The sequence below is a fragment of the Xiphophorus couchianus genome, chromosome 2 (genome assembly GCF_001444195.1).
Source record: "Xiphophorus couchianus chromosome 2, X_couchianus-1.0, whole genome shotgun sequence".
Lineage (NCBI taxonomy): Eukaryota > Metazoa > Chordata > Actinopteri > Cyprinodontiformes > Poeciliidae > Xiphophorus > Xiphophorus couchianus.
In genome coordinates, this window is record NC_040229.1 from 33,348,724 (window position 1) to 33,364,728 (window position 16,005).

The following is a 16,005-nucleotide window of genomic DNA, read 5'->3' on the forward strand; positions in this document are numbered from 1 at the left end:
TCCCAAGGGTACAACACCAAGGTGGGCTACTGTAGTTCCACTGGTCCAACCCAAACTTTACTTTGCTGTTTTTTCACACACTGGAAGCAGTGTTTTTGTGGAGATAACCTGTCGTGGTACTTGGCGCGGTCGGTGGAGGACTTTCTGTCTTAGTGAATCTGAAGTTTAAAGGCAGCTTGGCTGTTTTCTCGGGCCTCTCAGCTTCCAGCCATTGCTGCTCGGTGTCGGGTGTCAGACAGCCTTTTTGCGTTAAAGATGAAAAGAACTCGGCGTGTTTATTTGGAAAAGAAAACGCTGTTAGGCACAGCAAAGCTATCTCCCAGGATCTGTTCCTATATTATCCTTTTTTTCCCGACTGAGTCTGATTTGCGGTTTTACTTTTCAATCAGTGAAACCGTATGCAGAGGTTAGATTTTCTTCAGATTAGATCCATTTTTCATTTAATTGTCGCTTGCACATTAAACGTTATCTTTACAGTTGTAGTGATTGAGGTATTTTAATAACTCGCGTATATTAAGTTCTAACAAGCTCTAATAAGACTGGCATTGAAGAGGCGAAACATTCCAGTAATTAAAAGGTTTGTATGGTGGAAATTCAGGTTGAGAATGGTTTGTATAGAAAAAATAAATCCCAACATTTTGCTAATATATAATATTTCCTTGGGGATCTCGATAAGAACATATTTTCTATCCAAGAAACCCGATGGAATGAAGGCATTAACTGCAATGTGCTTTAAAACAGTTTTTTATAATCCACCTGTCAGTCTGATACTATGACACGATGGCGGCTCGCTGCAGGGTACTGGCTTCTTTTGGTTCTCTAAACTGACAATCTGGAAATAGAGGTTTGCAGAATTGATTCACTGCTTTGTTTTTTATGATTTATTATAAAATTTATTAACGTTATAATTCGTGTAATTTTATTGCATGATTTCTATAATAACAATAAAGATTATTATTATAAATTTTTCTCTGATGAGTATTGATTGGGATGGCAATTGTAACACAGCAAATGTGAAGCTTAGTCATTTTTGAAGCTATTTTTTGTCATTAAAGACACTGATGCACATGACAAATCTAGAAACACCTTTGTACAGCATTTCCAATAAATGCCAGGTACAGAACAAAATATGAAATTGTTTTTGTCTAAGGGAATAAATATAAGGCAAGTAACACAAAGAATAAATTTAGATTGTTTTAACCAAACAAACATCAAACTTCCATCAATGAGAAAACCAGTGACCTCCTGACAGTTAAGGGGATTATTAAACAAAGAAAGCTGACTGTCTCCGTGCTTTAGTTATTAATTGCATAACTATTTTGAAAACAATAATCTGTTGTAGAATTAGCATAGAAAGCGTACACTGCAGTGCATATTGATACGATCAGCCACTAATGCTTTGTTGCTGTTAATCTCTGCATGCTCATGTAGCTGTAAATGCAAATGGTAGACAGTCTGCAGCCTCATCAGTTCATATGTGCTTGAAAATGTGAAGAACTGGTAAGTTTGATTAGTCTCAAGCTAAATTCTGTGGCTGATTTAGCAGCAAAGCTTCTCCATCAACCTCACTGAAAGGCAGCTCTACCACTAATATTGTGCTTGTGTATGCCTCGTTTCATATATGTATGTAAATTACAGCCTGACCAACAAATAAGAACAAAACACAGACAGTTGAAATAAGTCAAATAATTTGTTTCAATTTGAATATATAACCCTCTCTTCAATTGAAGAGTGACTGATATTGTTGCAAACAATTATCCTAAATTAGAATATAACTTGTCAAACCTTTGTGTGATAGATGTTCTTGGTGTTTTTATTTAAAATTTCATTCTGATAAACATACATCACTTATGCTCATTTAATTCATATGATGAATTATCCACTCCATGACAGAAGTAGTCTTTTTGAGCATGTTGGAAATTGATTTGATAACAATGTATTCCATATTTAAGCAGCAAAGCATAAGCCCAGAACACACACACACACACACACACACCCACACGCGCACACACACACTGAACTGTAGATAATATCATATAATATATGATTATAATATAATTAACATTTTCCATTCATAAACATATGTCTGCGCCTCTAATCTCTGTGAATAGTCATCTGCATAACACAATGCTGCAAAGTGCAAACCATGTCTTTGTAAATAATCCCAGTGAATTGTTGTATAGCTGTGAAAGCATCCAGTCATAACAGATTTTGAGTTGTTTTGGGAACAGACTTGTTCCCAAATGTCACTCATTCCTCTTCACACTGGTGAAGAGATATATAATGTATAATGTGACTGATGTAGAACCTGAAACTGGGAGGACTAGTTTATGCATGTAGATGCCCCTGCAAGGGGGGATGGGGCGTATTGGCTGAAAGGAAGGAAGAGATTTCCTTCACGCCTTTCCAACTGGGACCCGTAAATATGTGTGAGCATATTTCAGTTTATGTGTGATCTGAACCCGGAGAAATCAAAGGAGACTGCCACAGGCTTCCTTTTGTTATATTACCATCTGTGTTAGCTTACATGTGTACATGACTTCCCATCTATGATTTTTTTCCCCCTTTTGCCTCTTATGTTTTGGTTATGTCTGCCTCAGATTCATACTAAAGCAACAAACACATAAGGCAATATAGATACATAATCATTTTCTTCATCATTCATTTTCTGAAACTTATGCAGATACAGAACAAAATTCACATATTTGAACTGTTTTGGTCACTTGATACTCTTCAATTTTCAATCACAGTTCTTCCAATTGAAGACTGAATTTTACACTAGTTCCTAAATGATGAACCATTTTCTTTCTTGTCATTAGTTTATAATGATACAGTTGTTCAGTGCTGTAGCAAATGGTAAAATATTATAAATTAATAAAGATGTTGAAGAAAGTTGTGGTGAAAAGTGACTTGCTAGAGTTGGCTGGATGTGAACAATTGTCATAAAAACTAGGGGTGCACCGATTGCAGTTTTGTCGATTACTGATTGGCAAAACTGCCGAGTTTAGCTGATTTCAGGAGGAGATTGGCCAAACTCCTGGGAGCTGGGAGCACAGATTATATTGGCTGTTCTTTAATGAAAAAAACTGAAATCTTACAAAAATCACAGGAAATTCAGGGAGCCAGGGCAGAACAAAAACAGGAACCAGGAACAAAAATCAAGCTGAATACCAAAGCGGAAGTAACCAGGATATAATGGGATTAACAGGAGGAACCAGCAAGGAGTGTGAGCAGAAGAAGGGTTTAAATACTGTGAGGATGAATGCTGAAGACCTGGGCTGATTGGCTAACAAGTTGCAGGTGTGAGGAGAGAGTAAGAGAATGTGGCACAGGGGGCGAGGGAGAGCACACTGGGGACTAGGAAATAAAATACTGAAGAATAACTACACCTAGGAAACACTAAGAAGGACTGAACCAAAAAGAAATGGAAACATGATTGATCAAAGAAAGAGACTAAGGAGCACAAAATGACAAAACCTCAAACTCAGGATCCTAACAAGTTGCTGGAAAACAGAATTTTTCTATTATTTTTGTAAAAAGGAACAAGTTATTACAAACTGTATATTTTTGGTTTGACTAGGGCTGTTAGCATTCCTAACCCATAATCAGAAGTTTCTGTTCACGTGTGGTTGATGCAGATAAGGATGCTTTATTTTTAATTAGGGAAATATTATTACCGTGCAAATGAAATCTTCTTAAAAGGGAACATGTTAAGTGTAACACTTTTATTCTTATTACTCTTTTCATAACCCTTTATTTGCACAAGAATTTTATAGTAAGGAGGGCAATAATCTATCCACCGACTTTTACTCAAAAGCAGATTTTGGTTCATCCAATCTGCTTTTAATTAATTTATTAAATTTGGCTATATGCAACATATGTGATTCAAAATAGGTACCCAAATCCTATTTCTATTGCTGACAACTGACTAAACCTTTATTATTTTTTCCATCAAGCCTAAATTTGCAAAGTGGTGTCTTTCTTTTATGAAGACAAATGTGCAAAACTCCTTTTTTAGTTTTGGATCTACAATAATCTAAAGTTCCTTTTTATACAAACATCAGACTTCTTTATTTTATTCAATTAAAATCTTAATTTGCTTAGATTATTGTCCTGTGTTAGAGCAAGCCTTTTAAGTATATACAGTACGTTGAAGCTCTGTGAAGGTGAAGGCCCTAAGTTTAACCAGATTTTGTTTTTGTTTTATCCTTGAGAAATAGTGTAGAGTTGTGCTTTATGAAAGGTTATTTCTGTTTACACAGATTGCATAGATCTGCCATAAAACCTCATGCTTCCAAATGGCCAAAGGTCACAGTTAGTGTTTAATGATTGTTAGTTCCCTGACAGAATGTCTGACTCCAGTCCTAATGGGATTCTAATTCTAGCATGCCTCAAAAATGACAAACTAAGTAGAGATGCACCAATCCTAATGTTGTAGCCAATCTCTCCTCTCCTGGTATTTTAAAGCATTGACCTGCTGACACCAATTTTGGCCTGTGCCAGTTTCTCCTTATGTATTACAGTATACCTTATGTTGTAATTCATACAGTAGGTAAAATAAGTATTTAACACACAAACATATTTCTCAGTTTAAATAGGTCTGATGATTTTATTGACATAAAATTGACACCAGATGTTAGTAGATGTCAAATAAATCACAGCAAACATAAAGTTATGGGCAAAAAAATGGAATGTCAAAGGGAATAATTATTGAACACTTACAGAAAGGTATGAAACACTTTGTGGAAAAGCCTTTCTGGGTAATGACAACTTCATCCCCTTTCTTGTGTGGAGCAGCTAATCCCATGCATTGCTCTGGTGTGAGATTGACCTATTCTTCCACACAAACATTCTGAGGATTCTTTTTATACACTATGATCAGTTCCACAGATTTTCATTTGGATTCAAGTCAAGTGATAAAGTGGCCAATTCTAGAGGTTTACTTTCTTTCTCTGAAACAGAGTAAGAGTTTCCCCGACTTTGTATTTAGGACACTTGTCTTGCTCATTTCATCATCAGATTCCTATCAAGAATTCCCTTGTATATTTCTCCATTCATCTTTCTTTCAATCATATGAAGTCAGCACCATATGCTATAAGACAACCCAAACACTGATCTTCCCTCTTTTGTCATGGTGCTTTGAGGTTGTATGCAGAACCAACGTTGACCTCATTTGACAAGACTTTATACTAAATAGCATGTTAATGGATTGTTAAAACCTTATGCAGAAAAGGTCAATCAAGCATCAACATGTAATTTCTTCAACAGTGGAGTCTTGTACTGTGAATATCAATAGAGGTAGTTGCAGTTGATTACTTCACTTGTTTTCATTGAAAACACTGGAGCTGCTGTTTCCAGCTCTTTGTGAAACTCTGTCAGAGTTTCTTGAACAACTCTGATTATTTATTCCTATTGCTGCTTTATCATGGTGAAATGATGATCTTGATTATGGCTTCAACATTGGTCAAAAGTTTAAAATTATTTGGATTAGTTGCCTGTATTTTTCTAGTATGGTAATAACCAGCCCCTCTACACTTCACTTTGTACATAGAGTCTGGAGGACCCTCGACTTTTGAGAAACATCCGCTTGCTGGAGGCATGGAGTCTAACATTTTACAAAAGCTTTCAAAGCAAATAACTATTAGGATGAGTTCTCTGCACTAATCAGTTTGTCTGCTTTCCCCACAGCTGCTTAACTCCACACTTTGACTTTCTCTTTTATTAATTTATCTAAATGTCACAAGAAGTCTGTAAAACTCACTGCTGAATCTCTCAGATAAAGACATGTGACCAATGTGCTCTTGTTGTCGTCTGTAGCCATATTTCAAATAAAGACGTCACGTCGTCACATGTTGAGAACTGGTCTCTGTTTTATCTGCCTGAGAATCTCCTTTTTTCCCTTAAACATGAGTTATTGTTTTTGGTTGTGTTCTAGTGTAGCAGGAGACATACTAGACCTGCATGCTTGTGCATAGTGATGCTGGCACCACAAGCTGCAGCTGAAGTGGTCCCAGCAGAAAGAGGTCAACCTCTCCGAGTTACTGAACTAAATTAACGCTGACAAAAAGTTTAGACTCTGGAATCATATTGTCGTCAATATGATTTCTGATGTGTTTTAATTTCAATTCAGTTCAGTTAATTTATGTAGCACCAATTAACAAAAATATTGTCAGAAGGAACTTTACAAAAAATCTTCTCAATACAGTCATACATACATTCCAATTGATCCTTGTCATCAAACAGTACAGTAAGTTTATTATGTTATTCAAAATAGTTTAGAAAGTTTCTATCTAAGGAAACCCAGCAGAGCACCAAGTCATTGACTTCCAGGATTCCCTCCTCCTGGACAAACAATCACTTGCATTTTATTGTTGACTTTGCAGCAATCCCTCATACTGAGCATACATGTAACGACAGAGGAGAGGAAAATCTCCTCTTTAGCAGGAAGAAACCTCCAGGAGAACCAGAACACGGATCAGCCACTGGCCACTACTGACCGTCATCATTTTTGATGTTCAAGAAAGTAAAAAGTGATTTGCTGAAGAGGGAGAACATTTAGTTGGCAGCAGCATCATCTCAGCTGATGACCTCCTGCAGGAATGAATCACATCCAACCTGAACACTAGACCAGGTGTAGCTTCTACAGAGAGAAAAACTGAGAGGAAACAAAAAGCTAACAGTTGAAATAAAAGCAAATAATGCAAATCAGAGAGTAGTAGGAAATGAAAGTGATAAAATTGGAGACACATTTTTGTTTGTTAATTAGCAGCTATTATTTTGTCTTCCTAAATCAATTCAGGTTATTTGGTGTGTTGGAGCTATGTTTTAGTAGTTTGTGTGCATTAATTATTTACTTCACCCTTTGACCTTTGATCCTTGAACGATCAACTGAAAAGTTTAGTGATGTAATACCACAGAATTTGTTCAGTAAAATCTTGTATTCTTCTATGGGAACTTGGTAGAGTATGGCGGTAAAGCAGAAAAGTCTGAGAGAACGACTTGACCAAGAATAACTTCAGTTGTATTCCAATCTTAGAAAGGGCTGCTATGAGACTCGTAGTGTGACAGCCTCGAGTAAAATCATCTCTATTTAGTGGTACAGGGTACACATATTTTTATAAGTATTTATTATAACAGTTATTCTAACATTATCAAACTTTGTAATAGATGATTATTTTGATTTTGACACAAAGACTTAACCAAAAACATAAAATAAACAGACACTACATTTTGTGAGTTAATGTGCAGTTTATAATACATTCTAGTTGATTATAGAATAACCCTGGCAGTATATGAAGCTGGTTAGTTAGTCTGGCTGTCTGCTCAGGTCAGCTGCCTCACAGACATCCCCTCGTTCCTTCCCATGTCACATTCTACAGCGTCACCGTAATGAGAGTGACAGGTGCTCCTTTCATTTCTACACCATCACATTTATCACCAAAATGTTTCCTAAAGAGCCTCATAGTCTTGTTTGAATAAACCTGCTGATACATACAAATAAAAAAGATAAAGGTGTGGGGGATGGTGTGCTTTTTCATCTTTCAAACAGTAACCATTTCGTTAAAAGGACTTTGAATAATGTAACTTAAAGGGTAACGTTTATATTCTTAGTATATTTTAAAAGCTGGTTTAAAGCACTTTTGTCATTTCTTGGGTTGCACAATATCAGGAAACGTGTAATTGCAAAATTACTTGAATATTGCAGTGACCAACAAGCCAGATATGTATTGTTGGCAGATAGAGTTTGTAAAGCACTTAATAAGATATCCTACTACAGTAAATATCAGATCCAAGCTGTTCTTTACAATTGTGATATTGCAGAAACTGATTACAATTACAATTCATCACATTGTTAATTCAGTTCCAGTCTTTTCATTTTCTAGGTTTAGGCACAATGACACTGAGTTAGTCATGTCTAGCAGTTGACCAGTAATGGAAAATAAAGCTGAAATTCAAAGGAGAGTCTGGATAAAATCTAAGATTAAATAAAAACTCTGCGTACACTTAGCAGCCACTTCATACAACATTTTTGAACATTTTGTCTCTTAGCTGACCTGATGTAGAAAACTCCATCAGTGCTGTGAACTCATAATAATTTTGTCTTTTTCAGGCTCCCCCCTCCTTCTCTTTGCCAACCGAAGAGACGTGAGATTGGTTGATGGTGATGGTGTGCGGGGCGAGTCAGCCATTGTTGTCAGTGAACTTGAAGATGCAGCCGCAGTGGACTTCTTGTTTGATGAGAGCCTGATCTTTTGGACTGACGTCAGTGAGGAGGCCATCAAACAAACCCACTGGAATCAGTCGTTCAACTGTAAGGCACTGGGTTGTTTTTTTACCGGTTCAGACAAAATGTTCTCATGTAAGCACATTCTCTCTGAAGCCTTGGAGCAGGATAACAGGTGTCACAGTGTTCTTTGCCCATTTGAGATGCATTATTTTCTAAAACCATAACCTCCTCATTTCATTTTGGTTCATTTAGACTTTTCTAATAAAAAACTGTCATTTTCACAGTTTTGTTTGCTAGAGTCTGATACTTCTCTTCTTGTTCTGAAAGAACTACATCTATAAAAAGCTTCTAGTTACTAAGCAGTGATATTTTCCAAACCAGACCCAGCTAAAACGTTGGGATGGGTTCCCAGTGTTTACCTGGAAAACATTTTACCTTGATAATAATTCATCATTCTGCCATAATATTGATAAACTCAAATTAATGAGATGTACAACTATCAAGAACTGGTTAGAACAGTATGACAGTATTGCTTACTTCCAGACAAGAATAAGTTAAACTTGTGCTCACATGTCAACATTTAATATAAATGTGTAATGTGCCTCCAGACTGTTCAGTGATAGATTTGTTCAAAAAAGATTGTGTTGATCTGTAATAGTTTTTACTGTTATTTATATTGCAATAAGAGTAAATTAAAGTAAGGGTTAATTTACTAATTTCTGTATACCTGAAATGAAAGCATATCTGTTTTTTAAACCAGGAGAGTTTGATCCAAAATTATTCATACAACTGAAAGATTCAGGTTTAAAATACTTTTTTTTTAACATATCCAACATTTTATTTTTGACAGGAAGTAATACTAATGCAAAATAAAACAAAATTAGACATTAATAGGCGGACATTTCTTAAGGAGGTAATGCATATTTATTTAATTAGGTTTTTTTTCATGACTGTGTATAATATTAAACCAATCTTCATTTGTATTCAGTCGGAGTTCAATACAGAATGGAACAGGATCCATTGTAAATCGCAAATTACTAATGATAATTTACACTACCATCAATATTTGTGGGTTTTCCTTTGCTTCCTATTACAGATCAGACAAAATGAACAGATTTCATACTATCTGGATGTTTAAGCTCCGGTTTGTGCTTCAGATAAGGAACTTTTACATGTATGTCACATAGAAGCAGATCCACAGAAAATTTAATTAGTAATTATTATTGCCATAATTTTTAACACCTGACAAATAAACAGATAACATCTAGTGCCAACAGTTTCTACCTGTTGGTGTTAATTCTCTGACTTGGAAGAAAGAAATCAGATGTGAAAGTGTCTGATCTGCTGCTCACAGTTCAAGTTGAAAATTGAGCCCCAGTAACTTGTACTTCCTGTTCTGTGGGCTACATGTCTTTGATTTAACTGGAAATGTATTATCTCCTGGTAACATTACTCCTAAGAGTGTGTTGTTCTTGCAGCTCTTAAGGAGGCTTTGGGAACTGGCCAAGCAGTGGTTGTGTCTGGGCTGAACAGTCCTGATGGATTAGCCTGTGACTGGCTGGGGAAGAAGCTCTACTGGACAGACTCAGAGACCAATCGGATTGAAGTCGCCAACCTGGACGGCACCTCCAGGAAAGTCCTAGTTTGGATGGACTTGGACCAGCCCAGGGCTATTGCCCTTAATCCTGGACAAAGGTAATCAAGTTAATCACAATGTCTAGATGGCGGAGGTGGTAGGAGTTTGTCCCTCAATCTGTGGGTTGCTGGTTTGAATACCTACTCTGTCTGCCTCTGTTGTTGTTTTGGCTAAGACACTTCATCCGTTTTGCCTGATGCTGGTGGTCAGAGGGTCCCACTGACTGAATATAGTGTAAAGTGCTTTGGAGTCCTCTGGACTTGATAAAACAATGTACATGTGTATGCTATTTACTATTTTAAACCCCATAAAGCAATGCACACACATACTACTAGAGGCTGCTGTGTGCAGTGTCAGAAGGTGTCAGTAGCTGTTTGATCAGAAACTTTTTTCAGAACCCTTTTTTGTGGGACTGTATATGATATTATACAGTTTCTGTTTTATGGAGGAAGTTTTCCAGTGACTCTGTTTATGGTGACTCGGTTATTTTTTGTCAAAATGTAATAAGATGCAGTGCTTCTCTCAGGGATTTGGTCTTTTATTGAAAAAGAACATGAGCATGCTTTGAATATGTCTACATACTGCTCGGAATATTCCTATTCCAATATTTTAGGGGAAAAAAATCTTGAAAATGTTCTTCATTCAACTTCTATCAATAGATAACATATTATTATCTATCCATCATTCAGGGTTTCCCTCAGAAAACCTGTTAAGCCCGGTGGTCGATGCTCCAAGGCGGTTCACTGTATTTTTGTATTAAAAGACATTAAGTTGATGGGAAATGTGAAAACATTTTTTTCAGTGATTTTTGCTTTGTGTAAGGGTCAGGGTCAGGGCATGAAGCATTTGGGTTATTTCATAAACTTGTACCTTTGCCACATTTACCAGGAGGAGAATTCTTTCTGCTGCTATTCCCAGGAACGCAAATCCTGCTATCAAAACAAGATTTGGTGTGTTTAAAAAAACTAGATATCATTGGCTGATTTTACAACTTTGTGTGACATGTTTTTTATACTCTCTCTGTTTGCTGCTCAGAGCGTGTGTCACCTTCGTGTGAGCTCATGTTCCAGCATTGGTGACAGCATATAAAGCGCATGTGTTTAGCCAGCATTTGTAAAGTTTGGTGTTTCACAAGAGAGCTAAAAGTAGAGGAGTTCACAGTTAATATCATTAATATCATTAACTGTGAACACGTATCATGTATTAACACAATTATTACATGCCATGATCTCCTTGAGGGAGGGTGGGCTATCTTGTTGGCAGGGCAGAGCGCCCCACCCCTCTTGGAGAATGGCAGAGTAAATGCTGAGATGGCACACATCACTATTATCTCTGATTTTCAATCAGAGACAATTAAAACATTTTATTAGTTAACACTTAAAGAAAAGCAGTTGCGGGTATAAAATAAAGGTATGGTGGACGTCATTATGCAACTGTATATTACCATGTTATTAAACTGTTTTCTTCCAGATACATGTATTGGACAGACTGGGGAGAGGAACCTCGGATAGAACGCGCTGGCATGGATGGCAGCAGCAGGTACCACAAAGTGTAGAATAACAGGCAGATCTGAGCCTTCATGCTGGGGTTGAAACTTAAATGTACAAGATCTCTTTCTGCACTCCTCTGAGGGGCGGTCCTAGCCTGTTTGGTGCCCTGGGTGAACCCCCTTTCCAGCACTCTCCCCCCTCCCCTCCAAGAAGTTGTCAACAGCGTGGGGGGAGGGGGGGGGGTATGTTGCCCATATCAAAAATGGCCACTGGCTCCTCTCATTGTGGTCCTGTACTCTCATGCTGATCAGTCTGAGTCCTGACAGATCCAGACTATTGACTGTAGAACAAGCTAGAGAACACATACATGTAAATAACTCATGCATGTAAATAAGATGCTTGCCCTGGGGCAATTTACCAAACTGAAGCTAGAATGTTGGACATAGAATAGACTAGAATAGAATAGAATAGAAGTACTTTATTCATCCCAGCAGGGAAATTACTTCGCAGTTACAGCATAGAGACAAGACACAATAACAACGTCCGGGTGTTGAGTCTGGAGTTTGGCTGCGGTGGAGCTGATGACGTCACAGGCCACCGCTGCATCAGCTGATGGGGGAATGTAAAGAGCGATCAAAATGGCGGATGTAAACTCCCTCGGTAAATAATACGGCCGCATTCCCACAGCCAGAAGTTCAATGTCCGGGCTACAAATCTGTTCCTTCACGTTAACATGACCGGGATTACACCACCTCTCACTCACATAAAGTGCAATCCCGCCGCCCCTCTTCTTCTGACTCTTGGAAAAGTCCCTGTCCCCCGCACCAAGGAAAATCCAGGGACCTCCACGCTGTAGTCCGGAATAAGCGAGTGCAGCCAGGTTTCCGTGAAGCAGAAGATACTGCACTGCCAGTACTCCTTCTGGGTCTTAACCAGCGCCGTGAGTTCGTCTGTCCTATTTCCTAAAGAACTCACGTTCCCCACAATAATCGCCGGTACCGCTGGTTTGTGCCGTCTCCTCTTCTCCCTCCGTTTAACTCCAGACCTGCAGCCCCGTCGTCTCCTCCGTAACTCCTCTGGGACCACAGGCCTGTCTCCGGGCAGCAGCAGAGGCTTACACAGCGCAATCAGCTGTTCACGCGAGTAAACAATGCCGCTACTCCGTTCCGCGAGGTTCTCCGTAACAAAGAGTAGAAAAAGTAGCAGAAGAACGCGGAGAACAGCGACAGAACCACATCCAGCCATTGTGGAAAGCTTAACTGATGATCTATGGGTTCTTTAAGCACGGATTCTTAATCGGTTACAGCAAATATACACAGATTAACACACACGACGGGAGCTGCGTCTGCAGGCAGCCAGCTGTGGCGGCGACATCACATGACTAAAATAAAAATGATGTCTAAATGACCAAGCTGAAAGGCAAACAAAATGCATTTACATACAAATATACTCCGCAAATGTATGAAAATAAGCTAAGGACACTAACTTTACTTGTGCTCTGCTGTCTCCTAACAGGAAAGTCATAGTGAATAAGAACATACACTGGCCCAATGGTCTCACCATAGACCTGGTGGAGGAGAAGTTGTACTGGGCCGATGCCAAGCTCAGCTTCATTCACAGAGCCAACCTGGATGGATCTGTACGGTACGCTTTATGTAACATAAGGCTGGATGAAAATGAAAGTCTCAATAATAGTTAAAATTCAGATATCTGAATTATGACCAGATATCTTAACATACAAATGAGTGGGGTGAGTGTTTAAAGATAAAATTGTCAGTGTTTTTTTGTTTATTAATGACTGAACTGATTTGACTTGATCTATAAATTTTTCAAACTCCTAATCAGTGAATACTATATCTATATTAAATATATCTATATTAAAATGGAATACTATATATACTATATCATCTTATGATGTCTTTGTCTTGTCATAAACATACCCAGAGTGTTGCTTTGACTCGTTCATGCATGTTTGAGAAATTCTTTTCACCAATGTATGCAGTACTTAGTCAGATCCCTTAGAGATTCCAGTATCTATTTAGAACAGTAGCTAATTGGGACATGGGAATAGCTCATAAGACAAGATGATATTTGGTTCATAATTATTAGAAGAAACCAACATTTTATAAGATTTTGGGAAACGTAAGAATTCTGTTTCATTGACATAAATATAGAAAACGTTTTTTAAAATCACAAAATGCGTTTTAAATAATGTGTAATTAATGTATCATCTAGTACAGGTTTGACTTTCCCATACTGAAGGCTGTATATATCTATGTATTTCATGAATTTGGATACCTTAGAATAATCCAATTTGAGGGTGAAAAACATTTAAAATTTGCCCTTTTGTGTTTTCATAAATAGAATAAAAGTTTTAATAATATAAATTAGTGTTTTAATGAATCTGTGTTTCATGTAAAATAATTTAAGTCAGTTTTGATCACTTGACGTAGATTAGATGTTCGACCAGAGATAAATAAATGCAGTTCTATCAGATTAAAGTGGAAGCAGCCCCTTAGTGTAGCACAGATATGGAGCTCCGATTCACTTCACTAGTCTTTTTCATAAAACAATTATATCTTAAACCTTCAAAGACAAGCTAAGTCACAGCTAGCCAATAATCCCAACTGGAGTTGGTGATATCCCTCACAGCCGAGGCATATCAATAAACCCTGTAGAGGGCTGATTCCACAAAATATCACACAAAATATCCACATTTGGATGGGTGAGCAAATGGGTATTTGCTCACCCATCCAAATGATCAAAATCAGGTGTTCCAATCACTTCCATGGCCACATGTGTATAAAATGAAGCACCTAGGCATGCAGACTGTTTTTATAAACATTTGTCAAAGAGTGGTTCACTCTCAGGAGCTCACTGAATTCCACTGTGGAACTGTGATTGGATGCCACCTGTGCAACAAATCCAGTTGTGAAATGTCCTCTCTCCTAAATATTCCACAGTCAAATGTCAGCTGTATTATAAGAAAATGGAAGTGTTTGGGAAAGAGAGCAACTCAACCATGAAGTGGTAGGCCACGTAACCTAACGGAGCGAGGTCAGCGAATGCTGAAGCACATAGTGCGACGAGGTCGGCAACTCTCTGCAGATTCAATCACTACAGACCTCCAAACTTCATGTGACCTTCAGATCTCTGAACACAGCTCTCTGAACAGTGTTCAGAGAGCTTCATGGAATGGGTTTCCTTGGTGGAGCAGGTGCATCCTAGTCAAACATCATCAAGTGCATTGGAAAGCGTTGGGTGCAGTGGTGTAAAGCACTCTAGACTCTAGAGCAGTGGAGGCATTCGTTGGAGTGACTAATTGCACTTCTTCATCTGTCAATCTGATGGACGAGTCTGGATTTGGTGGTTGCCAGGACAACGGTACTTGTCTGACTGCATTGTACCAAGTGTAAAGTTTGGTGGAGGGGGGATTATGGTGTGGGGTTGTTATTCAGGCCCCTTAGTTCCAGTGAAAGTTCAGCATACCAAGACATTTTGAACAATTCCATGCTCCCAACTTTGTGGGAACAGTTTGGAGCTGGCCCCTTCCTCTTACAACATGACTGTGCACCAGAGCATAAAGCAAAGTCCATAAAGACATGGATGGAGAGTCTGGTGTGGATGAACTTGACTGGCCTGCAAAGAGTCCTGACCTCAACCTGATGGAACATCTTTGGGGTGAATTAGAACAGAGACTGAGAGCCAGGCCTTCTCGTACAACATCAGTATGTGACCTCATTATGCGCTTCTGGTAGAATGGTAAAGATCCCCATCAACACTCCTAAACCTTGTGGACAACCTTCACAGAAGAGTAGAAGCTGATCTAGCAGCAAAGGGTGGACCAACGTCATATTGAACTCTGTGGATCAGGAAGGGGATGTCACTTAAACTCATATGTGAGTCAAGGCAGATGAGCAAATACTTTTGGCAATATAGTGTACATCACCACCACATCAGACCCTCTACTCTGGAAGTGGTTTCTACTTAAAAAATATCTATATACACCTAGCATTTATTCCAATCATGTCAAACAAGTAGGTGTCTTATAAAACCTGCGTACATTGAATTTATCATTTCATTTTCTATTAATATTTCAACAAACAATGCCTGTAGTCATATTTTATATAAAATGAATGACTAAATTATTGTCAATTTATGGACTGCATTTGGTAGAGTTGTTGTGGATTATTTCAATTCCCTTTATTTTCATTGGACAAACTTGTTTTCACATAGAAATATTCAAGATGCAAAAGACCTATTCCTCCAGATTGAGTTTGAATACGGAGCTTTTGCTGCACTTGTAATACGATTCCATTTGGTTAATTTAGTTCATACAAGTTCATTCTAATACAATCCAGCCAGAGAAGATTCATCCTAAATTATGGCTGCTTTCACCAGTGAACTACTCTTGCATTACTCATGTTTGAAGCTGTTGTAATATGGGACAACATTATAGTCTTCTGTGTAGTACACTGTGTACTGAGGGTTTTCACATGGTGTTATCTCAACATGAAGGGCAAAGTTAACTTGTGCATTTGGTTTAAAAGATGAATTTCAAGATACACAGTTTTTATGGTTTAAAACCTTAAATTCTAGAAAACCCATATTTAATATTCCTCTGTGAGCTGCTTTTTAAAAAACAATAAATA

At 38.0% G+C, this 16,005-nt stretch overlaps 1 protein-coding gene across 1 annotated transcript in view; it reads left to right on the forward strand.

Annotated features, from left to right (window-relative positions):
• lrp5 (low density lipoprotein receptor-related protein 5) overlaps positions 1–16,005 on the forward strand; it is a 43,963-nt gene that overhangs the window by 481 nt on the left and 27,477 nt on the right. Inside the window, exons 2-5 of the mRNA XM_028038205.1 lie at positions 8,111–8,311; positions 9,706–9,922; positions 11,334–11,402; positions 12,869–12,997. Of these exons, the coding sequence (XP_027894006.1) occupies positions 8,111–8,311; positions 9,706–9,922; positions 11,334–11,402; positions 12,869–12,997 (616 nt within the window). The remainder of the gene's footprint in view (positions 1–8,110; positions 8,312–9,705; positions 9,923–11,333; positions 11,403–12,868; positions 12,998–16,005) is intronic.